Source organism: Symphalangus syndactylus, chromosome 14 (genome assembly GCF_028878055.3).
Source record: "Symphalangus syndactylus isolate Jambi chromosome 14, NHGRI_mSymSyn1-v2.1_pri, whole genome shotgun sequence".
NCBI classification, from domain to species: Eukaryota; Metazoa; Chordata; class Mammalia; order Primates; family Hylobatidae; genus Symphalangus; species Symphalangus syndactylus.
The window spans coordinates 9,034,346-9,060,684 of record NC_072436.2 but is presented as its reverse complement, the minus strand read 5'-3'; the positions used below and the strand labels follow the sequence as shown (position 1 = coordinate 9,060,684).

At 55.8% G+C, this 26,339-nt stretch overlaps 2 protein-coding genes across 14 annotated transcripts in view; one reads left to right on the top strand and one right to left on the bottom strand.

The window, feature by feature from the left end:
- SEPTIN9 (septin 9) overlaps positions 1-26,339 on the bottom strand; it is a 220,745-nt gene that overhangs the window by 47,296 nt on the left and 147,110 nt on the right. The window contains exon 1 of one of the 10 annotated variants that reach the window (XM_055242153.2): positions 2,905-3,039. The exons of 6 other annotated variants lie outside the window; for them this stretch is intronic. The gene's annotated coding sequence lies outside the window, so the exon portion shown is untranslated. 3 more of the 10 variants (XM_055242150.2, XM_063617151.1, XM_055242151.2) reach the window with 3 other exon arrangements.
- Positions 1,513-6,811, top strand: LOC134732402 (uncharacterized). Of its 4 annotated transcripts, none has more exons than XM_063617193.1 (3): positions 1,513-2,306; positions 2,700-2,834; positions 5,066-6,811. In XM_063617193.1, the coding sequence occupies exons 1-3, from the start codon at positions 2,075-2,077 to the stop codon at positions 5,071-5,073; spliced, it is 375 nt and encodes a 124-aa protein (XP_063473263.1). In that variant the 5' UTR covers positions 1,513-2,074; the 3' UTR covers positions 5,074-6,811. The 4 variants fall into 4 exon arrangements, 2 of the variants coding, with proteins under 2 accessions (XP_063473263.1, XP_063473261.1); XR_010115518.1 differs by having other exon boundaries at positions 1,523-2,306; positions 2,700-4,483; XM_063617191.1 differs by having other exon boundaries at positions 1,523-2,306; positions 2,700-6,811.

Here is a 26,339-nt window from a genome sequence, read left to right as displayed (position 1 = left end):
GGAACGCAGTGGACCCAGTGTTCGGAGGATAGATCCCAGGCCCAGATAAGGCTTTTTTTTTTTTTTTTTTTTTTTTTGAGATAGAGTTTCACTCTTGTTGCCCAGGCTGGAGTGCAGTAGCACAATCTCAGCTCACTGCAACTTCCGCCTCCCAGGTTCAAGTGATTCTCCTGCCTCAGCCTCTGGAGTAGCTGCCATTACAGGCACACGCCACCATGCCCAGATCAGCCAGTATTTTTAGTAGAGACAGAGTTTCACTATGTTGGCAAGGCTGGTCTCGAACTCTTGACCTCAGGTGATCTGCCTGCCTTGGCCTCCTGAAGTGTTGGGATTTCAGGCATGAGCCACTGCGCCCAGCCGACAAGGCCGTTTTTGACACGGAATGCTGGTCTGACCACACAGTGCTTGATGGCTTCTGCCTGCAACTGTGCCCCCGCCTTCCATTAAAACAGGGCTCTCAGGGCAGAAGTCACATCTTCTCATCCCAGAATGCCCCACGCCACCCCCCAGGCGCACACAGTGGGTCCTCCCCACCGCAGCTGAATTGGCCCCATCACCATCACAATGACAGCCTACAGGGGCGGGGGCTGGTGGGAACACACACAAAGTGGCCGATGCAATAGTGTCTCAGACACCCCGACACAGAAATGACCAGGGGACAGGAGGGGCAAGCTGGGAGTCAGAGGCAACTCAGGTCTCCAGGGACAGGCATGAAAAAAGGCGAGCCACACCACAGGCCTTCCTTGACCACGTCTCAGCCTAAAAGAGACCCAAGAAGGAGAAACAAGAATCCCACCTTTCCAACGAGGACTCGTATGCTAGATTCTAAGCAAACACCTTCTTCCTTTTCCTGAAAAGGAGCTCCTGGGGCTGCCGGGGGAGTTGGCCAAAGAGAATGACATTCATGGAAACACAGGCGGCCCCATTAAGTTTCAAGGCAAGGTGGCAATGAATGGAGGAGGAAAACCCACACCATTACTAGGGAATGGGGCCTTTTTCTGCTTCCTCCTCTTCTAATGGGTTTTCTCATGTGGGATCCAAACCAAATTCCAACTCGGTCCTGATCCAGCAGGTGCTGTCCCCACAGCCCCGAACAGACCTGCCAGAAAACCACTGCTCAACCTGCTTCCGGGTGGCACATTTTCCTCCGGGAAAGGAATTACAAACTTATCCTAGATGAGCAGAGAGCTGTTCCCCAAACCTCTGACCAAAACACAGCAGATTTCACGTCAAAAAGCAAAGAGAGAGGGGCCAGGGATGAAGTGCAGCAGGCTGGAGGCTGAGTCAGTCCGCAGAGTCACTGGGATGGCGTTTCAGGAGCAAATGGCATTGCCTGCAAAGCTCCTCGCCCCTCCCTGCTTTGAGGCCGGGGACCACCCTCTGTTGGCTGCATGATTTAGTCTCTGAGGTTCTCCCAGCATGAAAAGCCCCTCTGAAAGCAGGTCCATTAGGGAGATCCCTCAGTCTCCGCTCACCGACATGCCTCTGCGTGGCGGACACGCAGCATGCCATTGTAGAGAAGCAAAGCACACGCAGACCAGCCCTGCCAGCAGCACCCTCCCTCCCCGCTCCTCCCAGGAACGCCCTGCACATCTCCAACACATCCAGGAATCCAGAGCTGGGCTGTAGCAGCAGCTCCCTGGATCCCAGTGCCGGCGCTGCGGGGAGCTTCGGTTACTGCATTTCGAGCGTTGAGACTATCTCCAGCCTCCAGCCAGCCGGTCTTCGGGAGCCCAAAGGGGTGATAACTTGAGCGGAGTGATTTTAGAGAAAGTGGTGGCCAATTCGAATTTCTTCCTGGCCCTTCTGGAAGCCAGGGAAACCCCTTGCGAAAAGGAAACATGTTCCAAACAGCTCCCGACAGGAGGAGAACTTAGCCACTCAGCTTAGTTGGCCAAATATTTACAAAGAGATAGCTGTGACCACACAAAGCCCTATTCTTCTATTTCGAGGCCGAAAATCTGGTCCCCGCGTGGAGACCGAGCTCCCCGCCACCCCTCTCCTGGGGACCCCGCTCGGTCCTGCCGGCCTCGGGCCGGGGCCCAGGGACAGCGTGGCTCCCGGCCCCGCCACCATGGCCATCGGGGTCCGCCTCACGGCCGCGCCACCTGAGAGCCCCCCAGCCAGTGGTGCAAGGCTGGGAAGAACAAAGGAGCAGGACTCACCCCAGCAGCGGAACGTCGGGCTGCGCTGGACGCGCGGAGAGCCGCGGCCCGCCCACCGGGTCACATGGCTCAGAGCCGAGCAGAGGATCAAAGGGGCTTTGTGGCCGCGGAACAAGGAGCCTCCCAGAGCGCAGGGCAGAGGTAGGGAGGGACCTCGACTGCCTGGGAAGGGAGGCTCGGTGGGGAATTGCTCCAAGGGGGGCAGGGCGAGGGGAGCAGGAGGAGGAGGCAGGCAGAGATAGGGGCGCCCGGCAGCAGGCCCGGTGCAGAAGCAACCTGAAGGCACGGGAGGGACGCCAAGGAGCTGCCATCCACTAAAGGAAAGTGACAGGGTCCCTGGGAAGAGCAAGGGGGAACTGCTAGGAAGAAGAGAGGGGAAGAGGCCCCAGGGACCTCCGGCCACGCCGGCTTAGCCCTCGTCCCTGTGCTTACCAGAGGCGGTGCCCGTGAGGAGCCCCCTCCTCTCAGCCAGGTCCTGAGACTGAGCTGGACACCCTCTCTCCTTGTGCTCTGCCTGATGCCCCTGCTTCCTAGGTGCTCCCCCACCTACCTGCTCAGACATCGCCACAGCTGGGCTCTCAGGGAGCATGGCCAGCCACCCCCGAAAGCCATTCAGACCTGCAGCCAGGGCTGGAACACAGCCACCTACGTTTGTCCCCTCTACCCCAGGTGCTTGTTGGCTGGGACCATGGAAGGGAGGAGCAGGAGAGGAGGGGCAGGGGATGGGGGCGCAGCTCACCCTGAGCTCTTCCGAGGGCCTCTGGATTCAGATCCGATCCAGCTCCTGCCTCTCCAGCCTCTCCAGCCCCTGGGGGACCTGGCCAATGAGTCAGTCTCTTCCTCGCCCCCTCCCTGCAGGCCTGGGATGTGTTGGGACCCAGAGGGGCACAAGCAAGGGGGTCCCCAGAGGAGGGAGCTGACACTATAGGGGCTGGGCCTGGACGCTGGGATCTGCCAGACCCATCTCAGTGCCACGACCTCTGAACCCAAGTGAGTCACTCCCAGCAGGGGCGTGGCCACTCCCACACTAGGAGAGAGCGCCTGGGAGTGAGCTGGTTCCGAGGGCTTGCTGGGGGCTGGGAGGGATTCACTCAAGTGGAAAGAAGACTTTGGTGACACCTTCTGAGGGCCAGGGGCTGAATTCTGGAAGCTACGCCCTCAGGTAGCCTCTACGGGACCTCGTGTTGAGTGTTGACTGGGCCCCACACACTCTCACCTTTCCCATCCCACACCCCCACACGTGGCTGGGGGTGACTGAAGCCCCGGGGCACCTGCCACACTGGCCACACAGGCCAGCCACGTCCGGCGGCTCCCCAGCCAGCAGTCACTGGCGTCTGACCCGCCGCTTCCCACTCCTCATGGCCAACTTTCCCCCTAAGGCCTCCTGGTCCCACGGCCCTCCCCACCCTCACAGTGAATGGCCGTGGGGAGCTGCTGCCACTGGTCTCCGGGCGCCAGGCCAGAGCTGGAGGAGTGTCTGGGAGACAACTGCATGCCCGGAGTCCCTGTTCCCATCTGAATGGGAGGGAGGCTGGTGGCAGATCAGAGACGTGGATTCTGAGTCAAACACTGAAATCGAAGGCCCTGGGCCTGTCACTCAGTATCTGTGGAATCTGACCTTCCCCATCCATAAAATGGGCACCACCAACACCAATCGCCAAAATTACAGCAAGACACACACGTCTAGGCCAGGAAGTGCGGTCACTCAGAAAACACAGCTCCCCCTTCCTCCAAGAAGCTGATTTCCCCAGCACTGGGAGTGAGAAGAGCCTGTCTTTTCCACTGCCTGCAGCCCAGCCCAGGGCACCCTCGTCACTTGCCCCTAAAGGGCAGCTCCAGAAACCACTGACAAAGGATGCCAGAAGGAACTCCTTTCTGGCCAGGTGTCGGGGTCAACAGAAAGCCTCGAGGATGCAGCTTCCACCACGCCCCTGCCCTGTTGGCCTCCTCCCTCCCTGTGGGCAGAACCTTTCTTCCTTGGCCCTCCTCTCCGAACCTCCTTCTCTGCCTCTGGCCTCAATCTGTCCCCCAGCTTTCTGGCCCCCCAGGCTTTTCCCAGAGCCCATGACCCTGCTCTCCTCCAAGCCCAGCCTCCTCCCCTCCTCTGCCTCTGGATTCCTGAGCTGGGAGGCCAGCAGCTGGGGTGCTTTGCTGAGGTGACCGCTCCTCTTGCAGTGGTTCCTCTTGCTGTCACCAAATCAGGGACTCCAGAGCACAGAGAGGGCATCTCTGGCCTGGGGCTGCATCCCCCACACAAAGCCTCTGTCTGTCAGCACTTCTCAAAGTTCTCTACCGCTCGGGACACACTCAGCATTCAGGTAAAGTAGCCCCAAAGCCTTCTCGGCTGCCCCTCGGTCCAACCCTCCAGCAGAAACGGCACATGGGCCACAGACACCATTTTACATTTTCCAGCAGCTACAATAAAAAATGTAAGAACAAGCCAGGCACGGTGGCTCATGCCTGTAATGCCAGCACTTTGGGAGGCTGAGGCGGGCAGACCACCTGAGGTCAGGAGTTCAAAACCAGCCTGGCCAACATGGCAAAACCGTGTCTCTACTAAAAATACAAAAATTAGCCAGGCGTGGTAGCAGCCACCTATAATCCCAGCTACTTGGGAGGCTGAGGCAGAAGAATCGCTCGAACCCGGGAGGCGAAGGTTGCAGTGAGCCGAGATCGTGCCACTGCACTCCAGCCTGGGCAACAGTGTGAGACCGCGTATTTAAAAAAAAAAAAAAAAAAAGAAAAGAAAAGAAAAAAGAAATCATTAAAAAAAAACGTAAGAACAGGTGATATTAATTTTAATATCATTCACTTAACAGAGCCCAAAATATTATCAACTCAACATGTAATCAATGTAAAAATGACAGATATTTGACATTCTTTTCTTTCCCCCTTGCTAGGACTCTGAAACCCAGAATGCACACGGCACCTCTCCATTTGGAGTCACCACATTTCAAGTGTTCAATGGCCCCGTGCAGCCAGCGGCTATCATGCTGGACAGTGCAGCTCGGAGAGTCTCGATTTTTTTTTTTTTGGTTGCGGGGGAACAGAGTCTTGCTCTGTCGCCCAGGCTGGAGTGCAATGGCGTGATCTTGGCTCACTGCAACCTCCGTCTCCTGAGTTCAAGCAATTCTCCTGCCTCAGCCTCCCAAGTAGCTGGGACTACAGGTGCACACCACCATGTCCGGCTACTTTTTGTATTTTTAGTAGAGATGGGGTTTCACCATGTTGGCCAGGCTGGTCTCAAACTGCTGACCTCAATTGATCCGCCCGCCTCGGACTCCTGAAGTGCTGAGATTACGGGCATGAGCCACCTCACCCATCCTCAGATAGTCTCAATTTGATCCTACGATAATACCAGGTCATCAGAGAGCTGTTGATTTGGACCATATTATGATTTGAGCCTCCCAGATCATTCTCGGCACCATGTCTACAAGCCACATTTAGAGGACAATAGGACACACCTTGGTGAAACACACAGCGGCATCTCCCATGAGACACTGGTGAGGCCACAGATCCCACCATCAGTGTCACCTGCCTGGGGACATTTTGCTGTCAGAAAATGCAGAGCTTCTCCTAAGAAATCAATGTGGCCAGGTGTGTTGGCTCACACCTGTCATCCCAGCACTTTGGGAGGCCAAGGCGAGCAGATTGCCTGAGGTCAGGAGTTCAAGACCAGCCTGACCAACATGGTGACACCCCGTCACTACTAAAAATACAAAAATTAGCCAGGCGTGGTGGTGTGCGCCTGTAGTCCCAGCCACTCAGGAGGTTGAGGCAGGAGAATCACTTGAACCCGGGAGGAGGAGGTTGCGGTGAGCTGAGATCATGCCACTGCACTCCAGCCTGGGCAACAGAGCGAGACTTCGTCTCAAAAAACAAAAAAAGAAATGAATGTTTTAGGCACATGCTAAGTATCTCTTAGACGATTCCAAAGATATCAATTACTGTGACTGCCGACGACTCTTCCCCTTCCCTGGGTGTGCCTGTCCTGCTTCCCTAGCTCACAGGTGCTCAGGCTGGGACGCACCCCTGACTCAAAGGCAGCCTGCCACAGGCCATGGCATCTGGGGCTGGCTCAAAAGGGAGAGTGAGGCCATTGGAATTTTCCCAGGAGTAAGTCTGAAGCTTGGAATGTTTTTTGGTGGAGGGTCCTGAAGCTAGAAGGCGATGCAGATGTGGGGGCTGAGACATTATTTGGGGCCATTTGCAAAGAGGAATAGTCAGGCAGTGACCCCAAGGAAGGAGCGAGGGGAGGAGAGGACGGCACATCCACGCCCCTTCAACTCCTGCCCTTCCAGAGGCCTAGGTATTCCACATGCCGGCCTCCCCACATGGATATCCTTCCAATAAGCAACTCATCGTGCTCATGTTTATTTATTTTAAAGTCACACGGAATTGCATTTATTAAAAACGAATTTATGGAGACAGAAAGCATTCTGGTGGCTGCCAAGGGCTGGAGAGGGCGGATGGGGAGTGAGTCCTTCATGGATATGGGGTTTCCCTTTGGGGTGATGAAAAAGTTCTGGCACTAGACAGTGGTGATGGTTGCACAACACTGTGAATGTACTCAATGTTACTAATGGCAAATTTTATGTTCTGTGCATTTTAGCACAATAAAAAAATATACATTTAAAACAACAGAATTCAACGTGTCCTTTTTTCCCCTTGAGCCAGTTTGTTTTCTTGCTCTATATCTTAAAATCAAAAGGGCTCTGAGATACACCACAGGCCCCTAGGGTAGGCTGAGTAACTCTCCCTCCCCAAACTGTGTTACCTCACGTGGCAACAGGGACTCTGTAGATGTAACTGAAGATGTTGAGGTGAAGAGATTACCCAGGTGGGCCCCAAATCACAAGCGTCCTTTAAGAGGGAGGCAGGCGGCCGGGTGTGATGGCTCATGGCTGCAATCCCAGCACTTTGGGAGGCTGAGGCAGGCAGATCACCTGAGGTCAGGAGTTCAAGACCAGCCTGGCCAACAAGGCAAAACTCTGTCTCTACTAAAAATACAAAAATTAGCCAGGTGTAGTGGCACATGCCTGTAACCCCAGCTACCTGGGAAGCTGAGGCATGAGAATCGCTTGAAACCGGGAGGGGGAGGCTGCAGTGAGCCAAGATCGTGCCACTGCACTCCAGCCTGGGTGACAGAGCAAGACTCCGTCTCAAAAAAAAAAAAAAGAGGGAGGGCCTCTCAGGGCCCTTTTGATTTTAAGATATAGAGCAAGAAAACAAACTGGCTCAGAGGGAGATCTGACTGCAGAGGAGGAGGAGGCTGTATGAGGACGGAGGCAGAGGCTGGAGGGATGCAGCCACAAGCCAAGGAACTCCAGCAGAGCCTCCCACCCAAAGCTGGAAGAGGCAGGAATGGATTCTGCCAACACCTTGACTTTAGTCCAGTGAGACTGATCTCCGGCTTCTGACCCTTAGCACTGTAAAGGAAGAAGTCTCTGTTGCTTTAAGCCACTGAGTTTGTGATAAGCAGTTACAGTGGCAACAGGAAGCGAATGTAGCCCTCAGTCCATTCCTCCGCCTACAGCAACACAGGCGCTTCCTTGTGCAGAACTCTGCCAGGCAGCCAGTGAGCGGGACAGGACCCCTTCCCGCCCCCACTCGGGGTTCTGTGTTGGATTTTCCAAGGCTGCTGCTCTTCAGCTAGTGAGCTTCCCACATCCACAGAGACTCATCTCAAAGCTGAGAAAGTGCCCCCTTCAAGGGGCATCAGAAAGAAGGCCCCAAGGTGTCCCTGCCACACGTCCACCTGTCTGTGAGCAACACCCACAGTCCTTCCTCATGACCCACCCAACAGAAGGGTCACAGGGGAGAGAGCAGCATTGGCCAGCCTATCCCACAGCAAGGTCCCACTCTGGAAGCCACAGGGGACAGTTGGGACTCCCACCTCCAACTCAGCCAACTGGGAGAAGAGCCCAGAACAGTCTTGGAGGCTGACACCTGCTAGGAAGTGCAGACACCCACGTGCTGCTGAAACATGCAGCAACACAGCAGCAGAGAAGAGGGGATGTGGTTTCACAGCTTCCTCCCTACCTCCCCAGCACACACACACACACAGACACACACACACACACACACGCACCAACCCCTGGTTCCCAGGTCCTGCACTCTGCTCCTGCCAAGCTCCTCGGCCACCACCAAGCCAGGTTGTGAGCACAGAGCTCAGCCTTCCTGCCAACTCTTTTCCAATCCATCCTGGGCAACATCCCAGTGGGATGTAGCAGATGCTTCCCCTCAAATGCCAAGAGCAACATCCCTCCCTCTCCTCTGTGAGCCGGTGGCCGCGCTTCTGCATGGGGGTGCAGAGGAAAGGGCTGGGGAGCAGGAATATGGTTCTGAAGGCTGGTATGCATTTGCAGCTGTGACGCCCCGAGGCAGCCCGCATTTCTACCCACTGATCGAGCTTGAGAAGGGGCTGGGAGCACCCACAGCTCCTGCCACCCTTGGGTGGGCAGGGTGGGGAAACGCTGAGTAGCCCAAGGCCATCCCCAGGCAGGAGTGGTGGGACAGAGGGGCCTCTGCACATTTTCTCTGTGAGGCAGCGCAGCTGCTGGGCTGTTTCAGCACATTTGGGTGACGTGTTCCTCTTCTGGTTTCTTCTCACTTGGCCTGGGAGAACGTTCAGGATGCCCCAATCTCAAAAACAAGCAAACCCTCTTCCTTTGACCTACCTACCTCCTCAAACTGTGAACTTTCTCCCTATCTGAACAGCCCAACCTCTCAAAGTGGGTCTACACCGCAGCTTCTAGCTTCCCACCGCCCACTCACTTCTTAGCCCGAGCCATCTGGTGTCCGCCACCACACCCGGCTAATTTTTTTGTGTTTTTTAGTAGAGACAGGGTTTCACCGTGGTCTCGATCTCCTGACCTCGTGATCCGCCCGCCTCGGCCTCCCAAAGTGCTGGGATTACAAGCGTGAGCCACCGCGCCCGGCCCATCTCACTATTAACGGAGCTCTTGAAAAAATCCTCATGGCCAGTATCCAGCCCCACCCCCATCTGACCTCGAGGGCAGTGCCTGACACGCAGCAGCCCAGCCGGTTCTCCTCCCCTCCTTCTCCCCTCCGTATTCCCTAGTGCTGGGGTCTGGATAGCTCCCAGGGGTCCCCTCGCCCCCTTAGTCTCCTGGGGTGACCACACCTCCGTTCCAGCTTCTCAGCTCAGCTGCCTCTCCACATCTTGCCTCAGGTCTCCCCCTTGGAACATGCCTGTTTTCGGAGACTCAAGCTCCCACTCCCCGCACCCCCATCCCCGACCCCCAGCCCTCTCACCAAAGTCCTACTGGCTGTTTCTTCCTGGTGTCTCAAATCAGTCCCTTCCTGCCCAGACCCCACAAGGTTAGTTTCCACCCTATGACTGCTCCCCTGGACCACTGGGATCATCCCTCACCAACACCCACCTCCCATCTCGCTCCCTCCTGCCCATGCAGGGCTCTGCTGGAGGACCCCTCCCACTTTATCACTCCTTTTCCCAAACAGCTTCCCAGGCTCCTCTGTTAAAGTTGAAATTCTTCCCTTGCATTCGAGGACCCCTGCAATCTGGCCAACTCATTTTCAAGCCTGAATTCCCACTCCTGTCTAAGGAGCCTACACTCTTCAGCCAGGTCCTACTGTCTCGCAAACCCCACCTAAAATCCCCTCTGGTAAATGTCACCACCTCCAGGAAGCCCTCCTGACATTTTCCATCATATGTGACCCCCACCCCCCAGAGTCAGACCCTGACTTGGAGACCTTGACTCTTACTCATCTTTGCCTCTTTTGAGTCTCCTAGGCTGCAGGCCTCAATCTATGTTTGTGGGTCTCTGTAGCAGGAGGGCCCATCTTCTCCTTTCTAAGAAGTGCTGGCCCTACCTCCTGTCAAGTTGCAACTTTCCACAAGCAGGTACCTTCAACATGCCTTTTTACTTTTTTTCTTTTTTTTGAGATGGAGTCTGGCTCTGTTGCCCAGGCTGGAGTGTAGTGGCGCAATCTCGGCTCACTGCAACCTCCACCTCCCGGGTTTTAAGTGATTCTTCTGCCACAGCCTCCCCCATAGCTGGGATTACAAGCATGCGCTGCCACGCCAAGCTAATTTTTTTTTTGTATTTTTGGCAGAGACAGGGTTTCACCATGTTGGCCAGGCTGGTCTCAAACTCCTGGCTTGAAGTGATCCGCCGACCTCAGCCTCTCAAAGTGCTGGGATTATAGGTGTGAGTCACCGCACCCGGCCCAACATGCCTTTTTATATCCTTCTTGAAAAGCTATCATTATACCAACAGTGTGTCTTATAAATTGATAATAACTTAAAGTGTGATTTATTATTAAAAGTGTGACCTTACTTTTAAATAATAGCATTGGTTGTGGTCTGCAGCCAGCTCTGTCATTCCTGTGTGATGACCACTTTGTAGATGAGCAATGGCCCCAGGCCCACGTCCAATCCAACCACCCTGCCCCTCCAACCTCGTTTCCCCTTGAGCCAACATCAAGTGTGTCTCAGAGCTGCAAACTCATGGCTGATAGAAAACCAGGATCCTCAACACCCAATACAAAGCAATCGGGCCCTGCACTGGTTTCAACAGCAACCGTAAACCACGTCTGCCTCCTGCACTGGGCACATCATGCCCAGCCCATCATATGTGCTTTTGCCCCTTCCTTTTCCCCTATGAAGATGGTATACGGGCCCAAATCTGCTCCCTGGGAGCAACTGACTCTTCCCTGGAAGATGTGAGTAGTTTCCACACCACACCTAAGCAGACATTGTCACAAGACTTCACATCTCCCATCTCAGCTCCTAAGGGCCTATTTATCTTTCCAAAAACTCATTTGTTTTGCCATAATATGTGCTTTTTCTTTTTTAAAAAAAATTTTTTTGAGACACAGTCTCACTCTGTTGCCCAGGCTGGAATGCAATGGTGCAATCTCGGCTCACTGCAACCTCCGTCTCATGGGTTCAAGCAATTCTCCTGCCTCAGCCTCCCAAGTAGCTGGGATTACAGGTGTGTGCCACCACGCCCAGCTAATTTTTGTATTTTTAGTAGAGACGGGGTTTTACCATGTTGGCCAGGCTGGTCTTGAACTCCTGACCTCAGGTGATCCACCTACCTTGGCCTCCCAAAGTGCTGGGATTACAGGCGTGAGCCACCGCACCCGGCCCATAATATGTGCTTTCGCCCCTTCCTTTTCCCCTATTAAGATAGTATACGGGCCCAAAGTTCTTTTTTTTTTTTTTTTTTTTTTTTTTTTTTTTTAAGACTAGTTGGCTGGGTGCAGTGGCTCATGCCTGTAATCCCACCACTTTGGGAGGCCGAGGTAGGCAGATCACGAGGTCAGGAGTTTGAGACCAGCCTGGCCAACATAGTGAAACCCTGTCTCTACTAAAAATACAAAAAATTAGCCAGGCGTGGTGGTGGGTGCCTGTAATCCTAGCTACTCGGGAGGCTGAGACAGGGGAATCGCTTGAACCCGGGAAGCGGAGGTTGCAGTGAGCAGAGATCACGCCATTGCACTCCAGACCAGGCAACAGTGCAAGACTCTGACTCAAAAAAACAAAACAAAACAAAACAAAAAACAACAAAGACTATTCAAGTGCAGTAGTGGGAAGAGAGGACAGAGTGGAACAAGGGGTCTAATCTGTAACTGACTGTGGACAATCGACGGAGATAACTCACTACCTTTGGACCAGCCACGGGCCCCACCTTCTACCTGCTCTTCTGAGTCACATTTTTCAGTGAAATCCCATACGTATGTGATTAAATCTGTCTTTTCTCTCGTTCATTTATCTTCAGTGAGTTTAATTCGCAGGCCCCCAAACACTGAACCTAAGAGGGTAGAGGAAATGTATTTCTTCCCAGCTACAAACATACTCCGCCTCTTCACTGCAGTGTCGCCTTTCCCACCCACAGCCGGCAATTTGGACCCCGTTTCTCAAAGTCTATGAAAGCAGGACAGCCTGCCTGCAGGATGTTCCCGTCGCAAAAGGAGGGTCAGGTCTGGTGGGAGGAAAGAAACGAAAGTGGCAAACGTTCACCTCTTGGGCTACACAGAGGCACCAGGTGTTCACTGCCCTGGGGAGTAAACATTTTTAAAAACGGAAAGAAAAATCTTCAGCTTCACTGGGGTATAAAAAGTCACGACCTTTTCTGTGGCTAAATGGCTGGGTGGCTCGGGATACAAGCGGTAGCCACCCTGAAGCTCAGTTTACTTGCCTGTAAATGGAGGGCAATGAAACCACCTGCTGTATGGGTGCTTGACAGGCTGTTGCTCAAACCTCCTGCCCTCCCTTATGGGGTTTTGGGGAAGATCATATGATCTAGTAACATAAAAGCACTTTGAAAACCACACGAAGTGTCTAAGCATTGGGGGCGCTGGCTGACTCCAGGTCTACTTTCACGACCTGGCAGAAAATCCCCCAGAGGGGGCCTTGTTTTTCCCTCCGGGGCAGGGGCCTGTGTGTCACACCTGATGGTGTTGGTGGCTGCTCAGGCTATCTGGCATGAGACTGTTGTCAGCCCCAGACCCACTCCAAGTCCGGGAGGGAAGCAGGCCGGGGTGGGGGAGTCTGAAACCCTTCATGTTTTTGGCGGAGACACTGGGGCAGGCAAAAGTGTCACTCATGGCAAACTAAGAAGCTTGTTTGAATTGGGCCCAAACCAGCCCAGCCCAGAATGGAGCTCAGCTCCATTCTCTCCTCCCAGAACCAGGAACCCAGGACACCAGAGGCTGAGAAGGTGCTGGAATAGCCCCTCCATCTGTTTGTTCAGAGACAGGGACCCTAAGTCACCTTCTCCCCCAGCTCACTCCACAAACCCTTTGTGCCAGACTCTCCCTGTCCAGGAGCTACAGGCCCTGTTTGGAAGCCATCCAGGGTCTCAAGGCCTCTACCACCCAGCTGTCCCTCTCATCGGGCCTGCAGGCGTGGAGATCAGCAGGATGTGGTTCAAATCTGGCTGCACCCTGATCAGCTGAGTGACTCTGGGCCCATTTCTTAACCTCTGGGAGGCAATGCTCTCTCATCTGCATAAAAGGGAAAGGGCTCAGCGAGGAGAGTGGCAAGTAAAGGAGATGGCACCTGTGCAGACGGCACTGTGCGGGCGCCCAGCGGATGATCACGTGTTGCCTTCCTGTCTCTTCTCCCTGCTTCTGCAGAAGCGTGGGCAGCAGGGAGCAGAGAGGAAGGGAGCAGCTGTCCACTTGGGACGCAGGCTGCTCTGAGTTGGAAGAGAAAAAGGAATAAGCAGCAGCTGCTCACTGACGAGCTTCATGTATCCTGTGCCTTAAAACCCTAAAGGTGCATCTGAAAGATTTTCTGGGCAAATTCTCTTTTATAGGTATATGAAGGCCAGGTGCAGTGGCTCACGCCTGTAATCTAAACACTTTGGGAAGCAAAGGCAGGCGGATCACCTGAAGTCGGGAGTTCGAGACCAGCCTGGCCAACTTGGTGAAACCCCGTCTCTACTCAAAATACAAAAATTCGCCGGGTGTGGTGGCGGGTGCCTATAATCCCAGCTACTTAGGAGGCTGAGGCAAGAGAATCGCTTGAACCCGAGAGGTGGAGGTTGCAATGAGCCAAGATCGTGCTACTGCACTGCAGCCTAGGTGACGGAGCGAGACTTCATCTCAAACAAAAATAAATTTAAAAAAAAGGTATACGAAAAAGGTAAAATGCCATCAGTGTTTTGTCGCAATGTGCCAGTTACAAATGGGAACTGGAGGACTTCCCAAGTCATCTCTTCCTTCATTCCTTCCCTCCCTGCATATGTACTAAGAGTCCCCTGGGTGCTGGCAGCATCAGGGGACCTGGGGTGCCTCACAGGCCCTGCCTACTCAGATCTTAGACCCAAGGAGGAGACATAAAAGTTAAAATAGGGTGGTAAGTGGAACAAATGGGGACCAGATGGGGCAATCAGGCAGCACTCGGCAAGGCCCTTCTTAATGAGTCCCCAAAGAGGCCCAGCTTCCAGGGGAAGGAGGCGCCCCAGGCAGTGGGGGCCGGCAGAGGCGAAGGCCCGGAGCGGGGCTCTCAGGGAAGCCGTTCAGGATGCCCAAGAGGAGGGGGGCAACTCACGAGCCTGGTGACGGGGACAGTCATAAAGTGCCATGAAGCACCATCCAGGCTGCCCACCAGCCTCCAGGACAGAAAGACCACAGCAGTTAAGGTGTGGCGATCTGCTCACCTGATCCCCACTCAGCTCAGAAAATGACTGTTTCAGGGCCACAGGCAAAAGCCCAAGTCCTGCAAGCTGCTGGCCACAGGGTGTGGCTGGGGCAAGGTGGGGACACCCACCGGCCAAGGTCTCTAGGAGCCCTGGGCTGCCGGAGATGCCTGCAGGACGCCAGGGGGGCAGGCCAGACTAGGGCTACTTCCACCTCTTCTCTCAGGCCCCAGCCCTCAGGCCAGAGTGTCCTCGGGTCCCTGGGGCCCCCAGGGCTGCAGATAGACAGGGAGAGGCCTGTGCCATGGTGGGTCACCTGGTTCCTGCAGGAAGCGGCCAGAGGCTCCAGCACCTGGGTGCAGTAGCTACTCTTCCAACCCCTGCCAATGCTGCTGTTGCTCGAGGTCCACTCCCTCCAACCCTCCTCCCCAACCAGGGAGGAAAGCGCTTTGGAGCAGGAGCTGGTCTATCTGGCTTACTATTCCAGCACGACTCTGCATGACCCTGGGCCAGTCACTTAACTTCCCTGGGCCTCCATTTCCTCACTTGCAAATCAGGCAGACAAACCCCTAAAGTCTCCTTCAGCTACAGAATTCGAAGTGTTAAAAAAAAAAAAAAAATCCACAAAAACAAAACATGTGTCCAGCCCACACCCTCGCCTGCATTTGTCAAAAGGGGAAATGGTTTTGCTACAGGGTTTTCTTCTCCCAAACAGACATGGGAGACCTTTCCTATGATTGCAGAGCTGGAGCAGTCCAGAGGAGCCCAGAATCTTCCAGAGCTTGAGATCCACAGGGGAATTTCTCCTAATTCTACCGGGATAGGAGCACTGCTGCCTAATGGCATTCAATTCCCATCACTGCTGTAGCAAATGACCACACACTTGTGATGTCAAACAACACAGATCTGTCCCACCCTCCACCTCACTAGGCTATAGGGAAGGTGTCCACAGGGCTGCGCACCCTCCCAAGGCTGCAGGGGAGACTGTGTTTTCCTGCCTTTTCTGCCCGTCCGCATTTCTTGGCTTGTGGCCTCCTTCCTCCTTCCAAGCCTCTCCCGCTGCACCACTCAGATGGTCTATTGTGCTTTTAAAAACTCTTGTGATGACAGCAGGCCCATGTGGATTATCCAGGATCATCTCCCTATTTTAAGACCAGCTGATTAGCAACCTTAGCTGGCCTTGCCATGTCACCTAACATAGTCCCAGGTGCTGGGGATTAGAATGTGCACAACTCTGGGAGTCATTATCCTGTCAACCCCAAGACATAGGTCCTGGAGGGAGATGAAGGGTAGGACTACGGTCCCAGGAGGCCGCCTGCATGTGTTCGAATCCTGGCTCCACCACTAAGGAACTGGGGGAGCACATTACCTGTAAAATGGTGGGGGGAGCCAGCCTCTTGGCTGTCAGCGCAGAATGAGGCAGTGTGTGCAGCGCCTGGAGCAGCTCCGTAAGCATCTGTTCCCTCATCGCCAAATCTGTAAGAACCGACCTCGGCCCTACAGCTTCTCCAAACCTTCAGCTCCTTTCGGTCACAAGGCCAGGAGCATCCCCTGCAGGGCCATCCAAGCCCCCAGCCCCTCTGAAAGCCCTGGCCCACACGATGCTGGAAGCAGATGTGTCATGGGCTACTCACCCATGCACAGCCACCGGAGAGGGCTGGATGATGCCGCCTTCTATGGGTGCACAGTGCAGGGCAGGGCCAGGCACCAACAACCAGCCACAGTCACCAGCGCAAGCAAAGGGCCCCCACTGTCGCCTCTGGCCTAGGGCCAGGCAGAAGCTTCTGGAGGCACCTGATTTTCCTACAGGGAGTGGGGCTACAGGAGAATGCACCCGAAAGGGGTTGGGGGGCAGCAGAAAGTCCTCCCCAGAAACTCCATCCTTGGTTCTTGACAGATGATTCTCCCAGGCCACTACTGGGGTTCACTTGGGCTTTTGCAGCATGGAGTTTGGCCACCCCAGAAGGATGACTGGGCAGGCCAGGGCCACTGGTGATGGTGACAGCAGGCCCCTCTGTGGTCTCCCCACCAGAAGCATCAGGAGGTCAGAGCGGTCAACAAGCCCTCACCTGGTCCCTGAGGGGCAGAAGGTCTTGAGCAGCCTCCTGACCTCCCGAGGTCCTCCCACCTCACTGAGGGACCCTCGAGAGTACCGAGAGCCGTCCCCTGGCTTCTCCGTGAGAGAGTTGGTTACATAAAGGCAGCCACACACCCAGCAAGATGAATTTACAATCTCTGAGCCCAGGTCCATTCCGGCTTCCCCACAGGGAGCTTCTGGGGGCATGGGGTGGGGGCGTAGAAGGGAGGGGTCAGTGCTCCATCCCTGGGAACCAGGCCATGAGTCCCGGATTCAGGCCAAACCGCAGAGGCCTCACTTCTCTCCAGGCTTCTTGCTTTCCAACCACTTCTGCACAGGGCGTTCTTCTTTCCCTTGCAGGGCCCCACTGGGGTGGGGTGAGGAGGAGTCACAGAATCATAGCAGCTGCCACACAGGGGTGTCAAGGCAGGGATGCTGATGCCAACCGAATGGGCACGGGGAGGCAGAGCAGGAGATCTGCACCCTGGGCCTGGCTAGGTTGTGTGACCCTAGGGAACTCACTTCACCTCTCTCGGCCTCTAGTTTCCTCCTCTGTAAACCGAGGTAATGAGGCCAGGTGATCTGCACAATCGCGTGAATCTGTGTCCTGCATCTTCCACTCACCACCCCAAACAATGCTTCTAAATCCCAGCTTCCCAATGCTTCGGCACCCTCCTGCCTAAGAAACACTTAGGGTTGTCCTTTATGCTGTGCCCCAAATAGAGGGACCCCGGCCCTCTCCTGGGTGTCCTTACCAGGGCCAGAATGGTCAGCTCACCCTGCAGGAACCCCCAAGGACTTTTAGTCACTGCCAGGATGGAGGCTGGCTGCCCGGAAGCGGCTTTTCCCCACCTCCGAGGCAGCCCCTACCACGAGGCTAGTGCAGTGAAACAGGAGGTGTAGGTGGCAGGGGCCAAGGGCCAGGCCACTCCCTCCAGAGGGGCAGGAGGGGGGCGAGGAAAGCTGGACACGTGATCATTCCAGGCTGAGGTTCTGCGTGGAGGAGGGGCCCATGGCAAAGGAAGTGGGAGGATGGGAAGGAGCTCTTGCTGGTACCCCCACCCCACTGGCTCCAGCCCCGCCCCCGTCCCATCTGCAGGGAGAAAGTGAGGCTCTTTGCTTTGCCAAATCCCAGTAATGAATCTCACATTCACTCCATCCTCTGCTTATTGGAAACCCTCTCTCCACCTTCTGGATCCGTTCTGAACAGCTGGGCTGCAGAAGTCGGTGGAATGAAACATGCAGGGTGGCTCAGAGGGGCCTGTGCAGAAGAGCGCTGTGTCCCCGCCCACCCCTTCCTCTGAAGATAAGGCCTCTCTGTTCCTGCCCTTTCCCTGGGAAAGCTGGAGAGGGGGCCGAGGAAACAGGATCCACCATTAACTCTTTCGTGCACATCGGCTTCCAGCAGGCATTCTCACACTCCCCACCAGGCCCGCAGGGTGGAAAGGCAGCCGCCGAGCTGAACTCAACTCCCACCCAGCCGTGGAAGCCAGTGTGGACAGCAAAGTACTCACGCATAAACACGCACACGAGGCTGAGGCCAAGAGAACACGCACTCAGTTCTCCCTCGGTCCTCCAGCAACATCTCCATGCTCTAGCCCTGCGTCAAGCCCTAAACGGTGTAAGGTTTTTCCAGATAGAGGAACGGAAGCCCCTAAGAGGTCCGTCCTTTAGGGATTACACAGAGGCAGGGCTCAGGAGCAAAGGCCTCCAGATCCCACAGTGCGGTGCAAGCTTGTGCTGCTGCGTTCACACAGTCCCGGGATGAAGGCGAAACGCTGACCTCCCTCAGGTGGCTGCAGGACAGCCAGGAGGAGGTGAGATGCCAGCCAAAGGCAGCCACAGATGACAGCACTACGGATTACCAGGAACGCCACCCTCGTGCCAAAGCTTCCGCCTCCCCTAGCTGCTTCATTCTGTGTCAACATCCTTTGGGAGTGACATGTGTGAGACTGGGCTGTGCTGATGAGTGGCCACTGGCACCTCCAGACCACCCCAAGGAGGGGCCACTCTGCTGCCAATCAGGTGTAGGGCAGACGGCACTGGGGCACAATGATCCGCCCGGCACGGTTGCTCTACTTCTCCCTGCCTGAGCACAGGCTGGCAGGTTCAGAGGAGAGGAGGAAACAGAGCCCCCATGTGGGATGTGTTTAGGGGTGAGCCACCTCGAGAGGCCACAGAATCAGGGCATGGGAGACGCTGCTCAGCTCTGCCACCAACCTGCCGTGTGGAGCTGGCCAAGTCACTGCACTTCTCTGGGCTCACGTTTAGCAATCAGAGGGCTGGCCGAAGAGGTAAATGACAGTGGTTAGGGATGGGGACACTGGAGCCAGACTTTCAGATTTGGACCCTCCCTCTGCCATACACAGAGGGAGGCTTGGGCAGGTTATTTAACATCTCTGGGCTGTGGGTTCCTCATCGGTGAAATGGGCATAACAACAGAATCAATTTCACAGTGTTGTTGGGAGGATTAAAGGGGATACTTACTCCAGGTAAAGAGCCCTTAAGACAGCTCAGGGTCCCCAGGAAGCCCTTGTTACCATCATCGGACATCACCACTCCTGCTACGGTTGCCAGGGCCCCGTCCAGCACCGGCAGCCTGATGCCGGCAGAGCAAGGGTGAGGCCTCTGCTCCCCTGCAGCCCCTCCTTTCCCCTCTTCCCTCCAGCTATGGCAACAACAGCTGAAGTTCACTCTTAGTTCCAGCAACTGGCTACCCTCCTGAATTAAGGACTGAAGGCCCCAGGCCTCCCACCCAAGGTCCAGGTACGAGAGGGGCGAGCCACCGCTCCTTGTCTTCATCACACCCAGGCTTCCACACCCTCCTTCAAGCAGGCCTTTGCTTCACGTGCAAAAGAAAATGCCAACCCTCGTGTCTGGGGCAGGGGTGCTCACAAATGCCTTGGATGTGAGCTTTGATGGGGGTCATGGTGCAGGTCCTGCCAGGGCACCTGGAACCACAGGGGACTGCCTGCAGCCCACAGAGGGGCCCCTGCAGGCCAGTGGGACTCTGCCACTCTGCCTGCCACCCTGCTTAGCCACCTGGTAAGGAAAACAGGCTGCAGACTCACAGACTCAGAGCCAGTACGGGCTCCTGTGCTAGCAAGACAACACACCAAAGGAAGGATGTGCAGGACGAGGGGGCCATGGAGACCTCACCGCACCCTCAGCAACCCACCAGCAGACCCTGTGCGGGCGCCGGGCAGGCCACCCTACCAACTCTCAGGATGCTCCTGCAGGCCCTGCGGGCGGACAGGGTGAATGGAGGCACAAGGAGGGTAAGTCTGACAGGGGCTGGGGCCGGGCCTGGAGCCAGAGCACCAGCCAGTCCTGCCACCGTATCCTAGGGCACTTTCCACAGACAGCAGGCCAAAGCAAGGTTGCTCAGATGAAAGGGGAAGGGGCCCTGCCTCTCCCACCATGGGCCTCCTGGAGACCCCAACACAGATCCCCAGCCCACAAACACCAAACCCAGGGCCTTTGACAAGTGAGAAACGTGGAAAACGTACAGAACAGCTGCAGCTTAGCGCTTCTAACACACCAGACTCAACAAAGGCACACACAGCGTCTCTGCGGAGGCCAGAAAACTGTGCTGGGAAGTCCCCCGATCGGGGGAGGCCCCAGAGCAAGCTCCCCTCTCTGCCCATCCACCAACGGGCGGAAGGTCCTAATTAGGACCATATGGGAAGGGCCGGCGGGAGGGGCAGACAGGGAAAATGAACAGGCAACATCAAGTGCCTGGGGTGGGGCGGGGGCAGGGGATACCCAGGAGGAGAGGGCAGGGGTGCAGTCCCCATCTAACTCACAGGGAACGGGGGTTCGAGAGGTGCAGGGGAAGGTCCCGGCCTCCCCATCTCTCTTCCTCTGCAGACTCACTCACAGCCTGTCCACGGGCAGCTGGATCCAGCCACAGGTCAGACGCCCGCTCCAGCCCCACCCCTCTGGCCTCTTGAAAGCAAGCCAGGACAGTGAGGGGGATGACGCTGCTATTTCCGGCATGGCCATGCTGGGCCTCGGGTTGGGTGGGAACGCGGCTGGGGCACCATCCCTTTTGGCTGTCACAGGCACAAAAGCCTCTCCGTGTCCCAGTGCCACATGTGGGTCCCTTCCCTGCTGCCCCAACAGGAGGGACACCTGAGCAGACCCTGTTGGGGGGGCCTCCTCGCACCCAGCCCCACCCTGACCTAGCAAACCCCCTTTCTGTTCCTTGGGGCAGGAGCCACCAGGTCAGGTCTCAGGCAATGGCCAGTGAAGGGGCCGCACGGAGGAGCTTCTTGGCTCACAGGAAGGGAGGCTCTCCTTCCCTACAACGTGGCTGCAGCATCCTGTGACTAAGAGGGACACCACGGCTGGAGATGGTGGGGTGGAGGATCCCCCACAGCATCCTCGATGCTCAGAACATCTCATTTTGCACAAAAAAGCTCCAAATTCTCTTGAGGGCTTAAGCCATTCGGAGTTGGGGTTTCTGTCACTCAGGCCAAAAGCATCCTGTTGGAGCAGCTGAGAGCACAGCGGGAGGGGAGGGGCAGGAGGGAACGCCCCCCACGGCAACAGGGGATTCTCTGACTCCAAGAATCAGCGCCTGCAGAGGGCCTGCGGACACCGCTACCCACCCCCAGCCCTGAACTGTCCCCTGCCAAGGGGCCAGAAATTCCTGGGAGGGGGACTGCAGGGGGCCTCCCTCGTGAGAACAGTGACTGTGGTCAGGCCACAGCTCACAAGTCAGCAACTCTGCTCAGCCACCGCGGTGGTCCCCTCTTGATGGCTTCCAAAAAAGCGTTCCATCTTCTGTCATCAGTGTCCTGAAATCCAAGAATATTCTCCAAACAGCAACTGCAACAAAAGCTAATGCTGAGTGGGTGCTGCAGGCACCATCTCCGGGGCCTCACACACCACCCCCACTCAGTCCTCACAAAAACCCCACTCCATCCTTCCTCCCGCCCTCCGCCTCTAACAGCTCAGAAAACGGGCACGGAAGGGTTAAGCTGGCCTGAGGAGGGGCTGGTGGAACAGCCCGAGGGTCCAGTCTCCGAGAACTTCACATTGCAAAGGGAACCCCTGGGCCAGGGAGCGGGGCACAGCCCCCATCTCTCTACCCCCGTTCTCAGCACCAGGCCTGGCACAGACGGGGCCTCGGCCATGAACAAACGAACAAGTGAATGAGAGCCTGCTGAGGGAAGAAGGCGACATGGACAAGGGAGAAACGATCAGAGCAGCCAACGCCGCCGTGATGACGGTGCCAACAGCAGCACTGACACGTGGGCTCCTGTCGTGCCAGGACCGTTCTAAACACTTTGCACTATGAACGCACTTGTTTTTCATCACGTCTCTAGAATGGGCATTTCTATTAGCCCATTTTACAGAGGGGAACGTAGTTGAGCGTATTGGCCAAGGTCGTGCTGCCAGGAAAGGTCACGGAGTCCAGGTAGCGTGCGGCTTCCCAGCCGGGCTCTGGTTCACACGGCCTCACAGGCAGCCTCATGAAACACGCAGAGAGAGCATGTGAGGGGCCTCCCTGCTGCCCCCCACTCCCAGCTGGGGTCCATCCTCTGCTGAAACCTCCCCAACCTGTTTCCAAGTCCCGCCAGCCATGAGACATTTTTTTGAACAGCCAGTACCACCCTCCCATGGCTGTTTGGCCTCATCCTTTTATAGGGCAAGACTTGGGCGAAAAGTGGAAAGGATGAAAATCTCTGAGACAGGTGACAAGGTGGCACCTTTTTTTTTTTTTTTTTATTTGAGACAGCATTTCACTCCTGTCACCTAGGCTGGAGTGCAGTGGTGCGATCTTGGCTCACTGCAACCTCCACCTCCTGGGCTCAAGCTATTCTCCTGCCTCAGCCTCCCGAGGAGCTGGGACCACAGGCACGTGCCACCGCACCCGGTTAATTTTTGTATTTTTTGTAGAGATGGAGTTTCGCCATGTTGCCCAGGCTGGTCTCAAACTCCTGGGCTCAAGCAATCTGCCTGCCTCAGCTTTCTGGGATTACAGACGTGAACCACTGTGCCTGGCTGAGGTGGTTCTCATACAAAGCAGAGAAAACCATCTTTAGTTCAAAACAAATTAATAAGTATTGAATATCTATGTAGAAAAAGACTGGAAGGAAACGTGAACATGTTAACAGTGTTTGTCTGGAGGACGCAATTATTGATCATTTCCTTTACATTTTCTAATTTAATTATTTTGTCACAAGTAGGTGTGATTTTCAAAATCACTTAAGATGAAGGTTGGTTTTCTGTATTTTGGTTTTTGAGACAGGGTCTCATCCTGTCACCCAGGAGCTGGAGTACAGTGGTGTGGTCATAGCTCACTGCAGCCTCGAACTCCTAACTCAAGCAATCCTCCCACCTGAGCCTCCTGAGGAGCTGGGACTACAGGCTAGCGCCACTACACCTGGCACCTCTGTTGCCCAGACTGGTCTCGAACGCCTGGCCTCAAGCGACTCTCCCACCTCAGCCTCCCAAAGCTGGGATTACAGGCATGAGCCACCGTGCCCAGCAAAGATTGCTTTTCAGTCAGGAAGACAGATGCTTCTTAGCACTTCTTCTTCTTTTTTTTTTTTTTTATATGGAGTATTGCTCTGTTGCCCAGGCTGGAGTGCAGTAGCACAGACTCGGCTCACTGCAACCGCTGCCTCCTGGGTTCAAGAGATTCTCCTGCCTCAGCCTCCCGAGTAGCTGGGATTACGAGCGTGCACCATCACATCTGGCTAATTTTTGTATTTTTAGTAGAGGTGGGGTTTCACCATGTTGACCAGCCTGGTCTTGAACTCCTGACCTTAAGGGATCCACCTGCCTCGGCCTCCCGAAGTGTTGGGATTACAGGCGTGAGCCACCACCCTCGGCCTGCTTCTCAGCACTTCTAACCTCTGCCCCTTGGCATCGCCTGGCCAAGCAGATGAAAGGTTCCAGTGAGCCGTCAGCCAGCACCAGGCTGGGGTCTTCACTGGGCAGATCCAAGTGGCTGGGATCTGGCTCCTTTTCCAGAGCTGGGTCCAAAAGCCAAGATTGGGAATGCATGATGGCTGCTCCGCGGGCCCCTGCTATGAGGTCACTTCCCTGGTTCCAGCGATCGGTTGCTGGCTGTAGGGAGCATGTGGGTTCAGCCAGGGTTTGTGTCAACACGGCTCTGCTCTATCCACGGCCTAGTGGGTTCCTCCACCTCCCGCTGCATGACAACCCCAGGAAAAATGTTAGGAGGGAGGGAGCTGCTGGGGGTGTGACAGGAGAGACTTTCCAGGGACAGATTTGTAAAAACTGCTTCAAAGTCCTCTCCAAGGACTTTCAAGGCCTCCACTGCCCCCTACTGACGGGTCACGGCTCGGGCAGAGAAAGCTCGGGGTGGAGCTGGCGGGGGGAGGGTGGCCAGCACTCCCAAGGCAAGGAGATGAGCTGGGAGAAGAAGGGGCTGGGAGGGCAGCCCCAGGCCAGTTCCCGTCTCCAGAACCACTGTCTCCCTCCTCTGGCCACAAAATGAGGCTGGCAAGACACAGGCCTACTCCACAGGCTGGGAGGCTGGGCGTGAAAGCGCTGTGCTTGCATGGGGTACCCCATGGTGAACACCATCACAGCCAACCCCCGGGGTCTGCTGTCCTACAGGGAAGACAATGTAAGGCGCCCATGGAACCCAGAAGCATCTAAAGGATTTGACAGCCATGAGCTGGGAGGATCCAGTTCTGCAGCAGGAGAAAGAGGGGCACAGAGACAGTTTTCACCACATATGCCCCATCCGCTGTGTTGCCCTGAGCACAGCCCACCCCTCTGTGGTCCCGAGTCTCAGCTCCGAGGTCTCTAAGACCCCTTCCGTCTCCGCAGCTCAGGATGCTCACTTGAAAACCAGGCCCAGGCCGGGGGCGGTGGCTCACGCTTGTAATCCCAGCACTTTGGGAGGCCGAGGCGGGTGGATCACGAGGTCAGGAGATCGAGACCACGGTGAAACCCCGTCTCTACTAAAAAAGACAAAAAATTAGCCGGGCGTGGTGGCGGGCGCCTGTAGTCCCAGCTACTCAGAGAGGCTGAGGCAGGAGAATGGCGTGAACCCGGGAGGCGGAGCTTGCAGTGAGCCGAGATTGCGCCACTGCACTCCAGCCTGGGCGACAGAGCGAGACTCCGTCTCAAAAAAAAAAAAAAAAAAAAAAACCAGGCCCAGCCAGCAGGGCCTCCCTCGTCAGCCTATTACTGGCCAGCTCCTGCCCAGCACCCTCCAGCTCATTATCCCCATCTGCGCAAACTCCACACCAGCACCCTAAGCCCTTCTTCCTCCAGGAAGGAGACTGTCCCCAAATGTGTCCCCTGTTCCCTTTCGATCAAAGCCCAGAAAACAGCAACCAGCCTCAAGCCTCCTCTCCCCGCCGAACCGTTGGCCTTTTTGGACGCCCCTCTGATTCTCTGCCAACATCCCCACAACACAATCAGCCCTCAGTCCCTCCCCAAATGCAATCGGCTAGCACACTGTAGCCCAGGCAGCCGGTGATGTCCCCATTTTGCAGCCTGTGGGAGCCAGCACACCTCTCAGCCAGGTGGGCTGCAGGAACCAGTCGTGGCGAGGGCAGGAGGTCTGGGTGCTGACGGCATCGGCACCATCAAAATCATGGTCAGATCAAGGTCACGGTCAGCGAGCTTCTCCACCTGCAATTTCCTCCTCACCAAGGTGGCCTCAGCCTCGGCCTTGGCCTTGGTCTTGGCCTCAGGAGCTGCAGACACACCCCCAAGTCCCCGCCCCAGGAGCTTGGCCTCACACACACTGGAGGACACAGAGCTGGGGCACAAACAGCCAAGAACAGGTACATCTGCAACCAGGAGCAGGGGGCGGAGGGCTGCTGAGATGCTCCCATTCCCACTGGCTGCCTCCTCCGAGGACTTACCACTTATTATACACTGACTGTATACCCAGGGCTGTGACATGTCTGCTTCTTACATTATATCATTAAATCCCCAAATTTTTCCCCAATTTACATATGATGAGGCAGATTCAGAGTCAATAACCTGCTTATCAGCTTCTGAACCCAGGGGTGGCTCTAACCTCCCTCCTTCCAGCTCCTTTGGGCCCACACGGGTACTGAGGCACAAGGGAACCCCCACCAGCTGGGAAGTGCGCCCTCCCTCTGCTGACCCCACAGCCCTCCCAGCCTGTGTCTGAAGCTGCCAACATCCTCCCATCCAGCACTGCTCTCTTTAGCCTGAGCTGTCGCTGTGTGACCCGGGGTTAGTGCTCTAACCTCTCTGGACTACATCTGCAAGATGAGGATGCCGCCACACAGCCTACTTCAAATAGTCACTAAGTTTGCCTGCACAGCTAACATCTGCCGAGCCTGTGACACGGACCAGCTTTGCTTCAATTTCGGATGTGGTACTCCCACCCAGTTTGGGGGTGGAACTGTTAGTTCCTCTTTTTCTGGATAAGGAAGTTGAAAGGCTCCAGAAGGCACCAAGCTCAGCTGGTCTGCCAGTAGGTACTGTGTCCACCCATCACTCACAGCCCACCCTTGACCGCTTCGCCTGTCTCCCCGGTTGAGATTCTGTGCGTACTTGAACATTTTGCCAATGGCTGAACCTGCAGCAGGGTCACTGTGTCAGCTGCGCCTGCCAGGCCACCCTCCCCGAGCTCTGTCCAAGGCAGGGCCAGTCTTCTTACCTTGCTTCCTTGCCAGTGTCCCACCCAAGGCCCTGGAGTCAGAGATCCGGCTAAATCCTGGCGATGCCCCACACCTGCTGTGTGACTATGGGCCAGTCACTCATTCTCTCCGTGCCTCCCGGGTTGCTGTGAGGGTTACAGGAGATGCGCGGAGGGCCCTGAGCTTGGTGGCTGGCATGCTGGAAAGGCTGGTTACGTGGTGCAAGGATGGCAGTGGTGACAATAAACGGATCGAATGAAAACAAGGGAAACTGGGCCTGGGGAGGGGCGCTGATTAAACAGACCTGAATGGATCACGACCTTGCACATGATGAGCAGGCAGGAAC

What these genes read in the sequence shown, in the direction of transcription:
- LOC134732402 (XM_063617191.1), top strand. Translation starts at nt 2,075, where the DNA reads ATGGCCATCGGGGTCCGCCTCACGGCCGCGCCACCTGAGAGCCCCCCA. An exon ending in TCCCAGAGCGCAGGGCAGAG is followed by an intron (nt 2,307 to 2,699) that starts GTAGGGAGGGAC and finishes CCTGCTTCCTAG; the next exon opens with GTGCTCCCCCACCTACCTGC.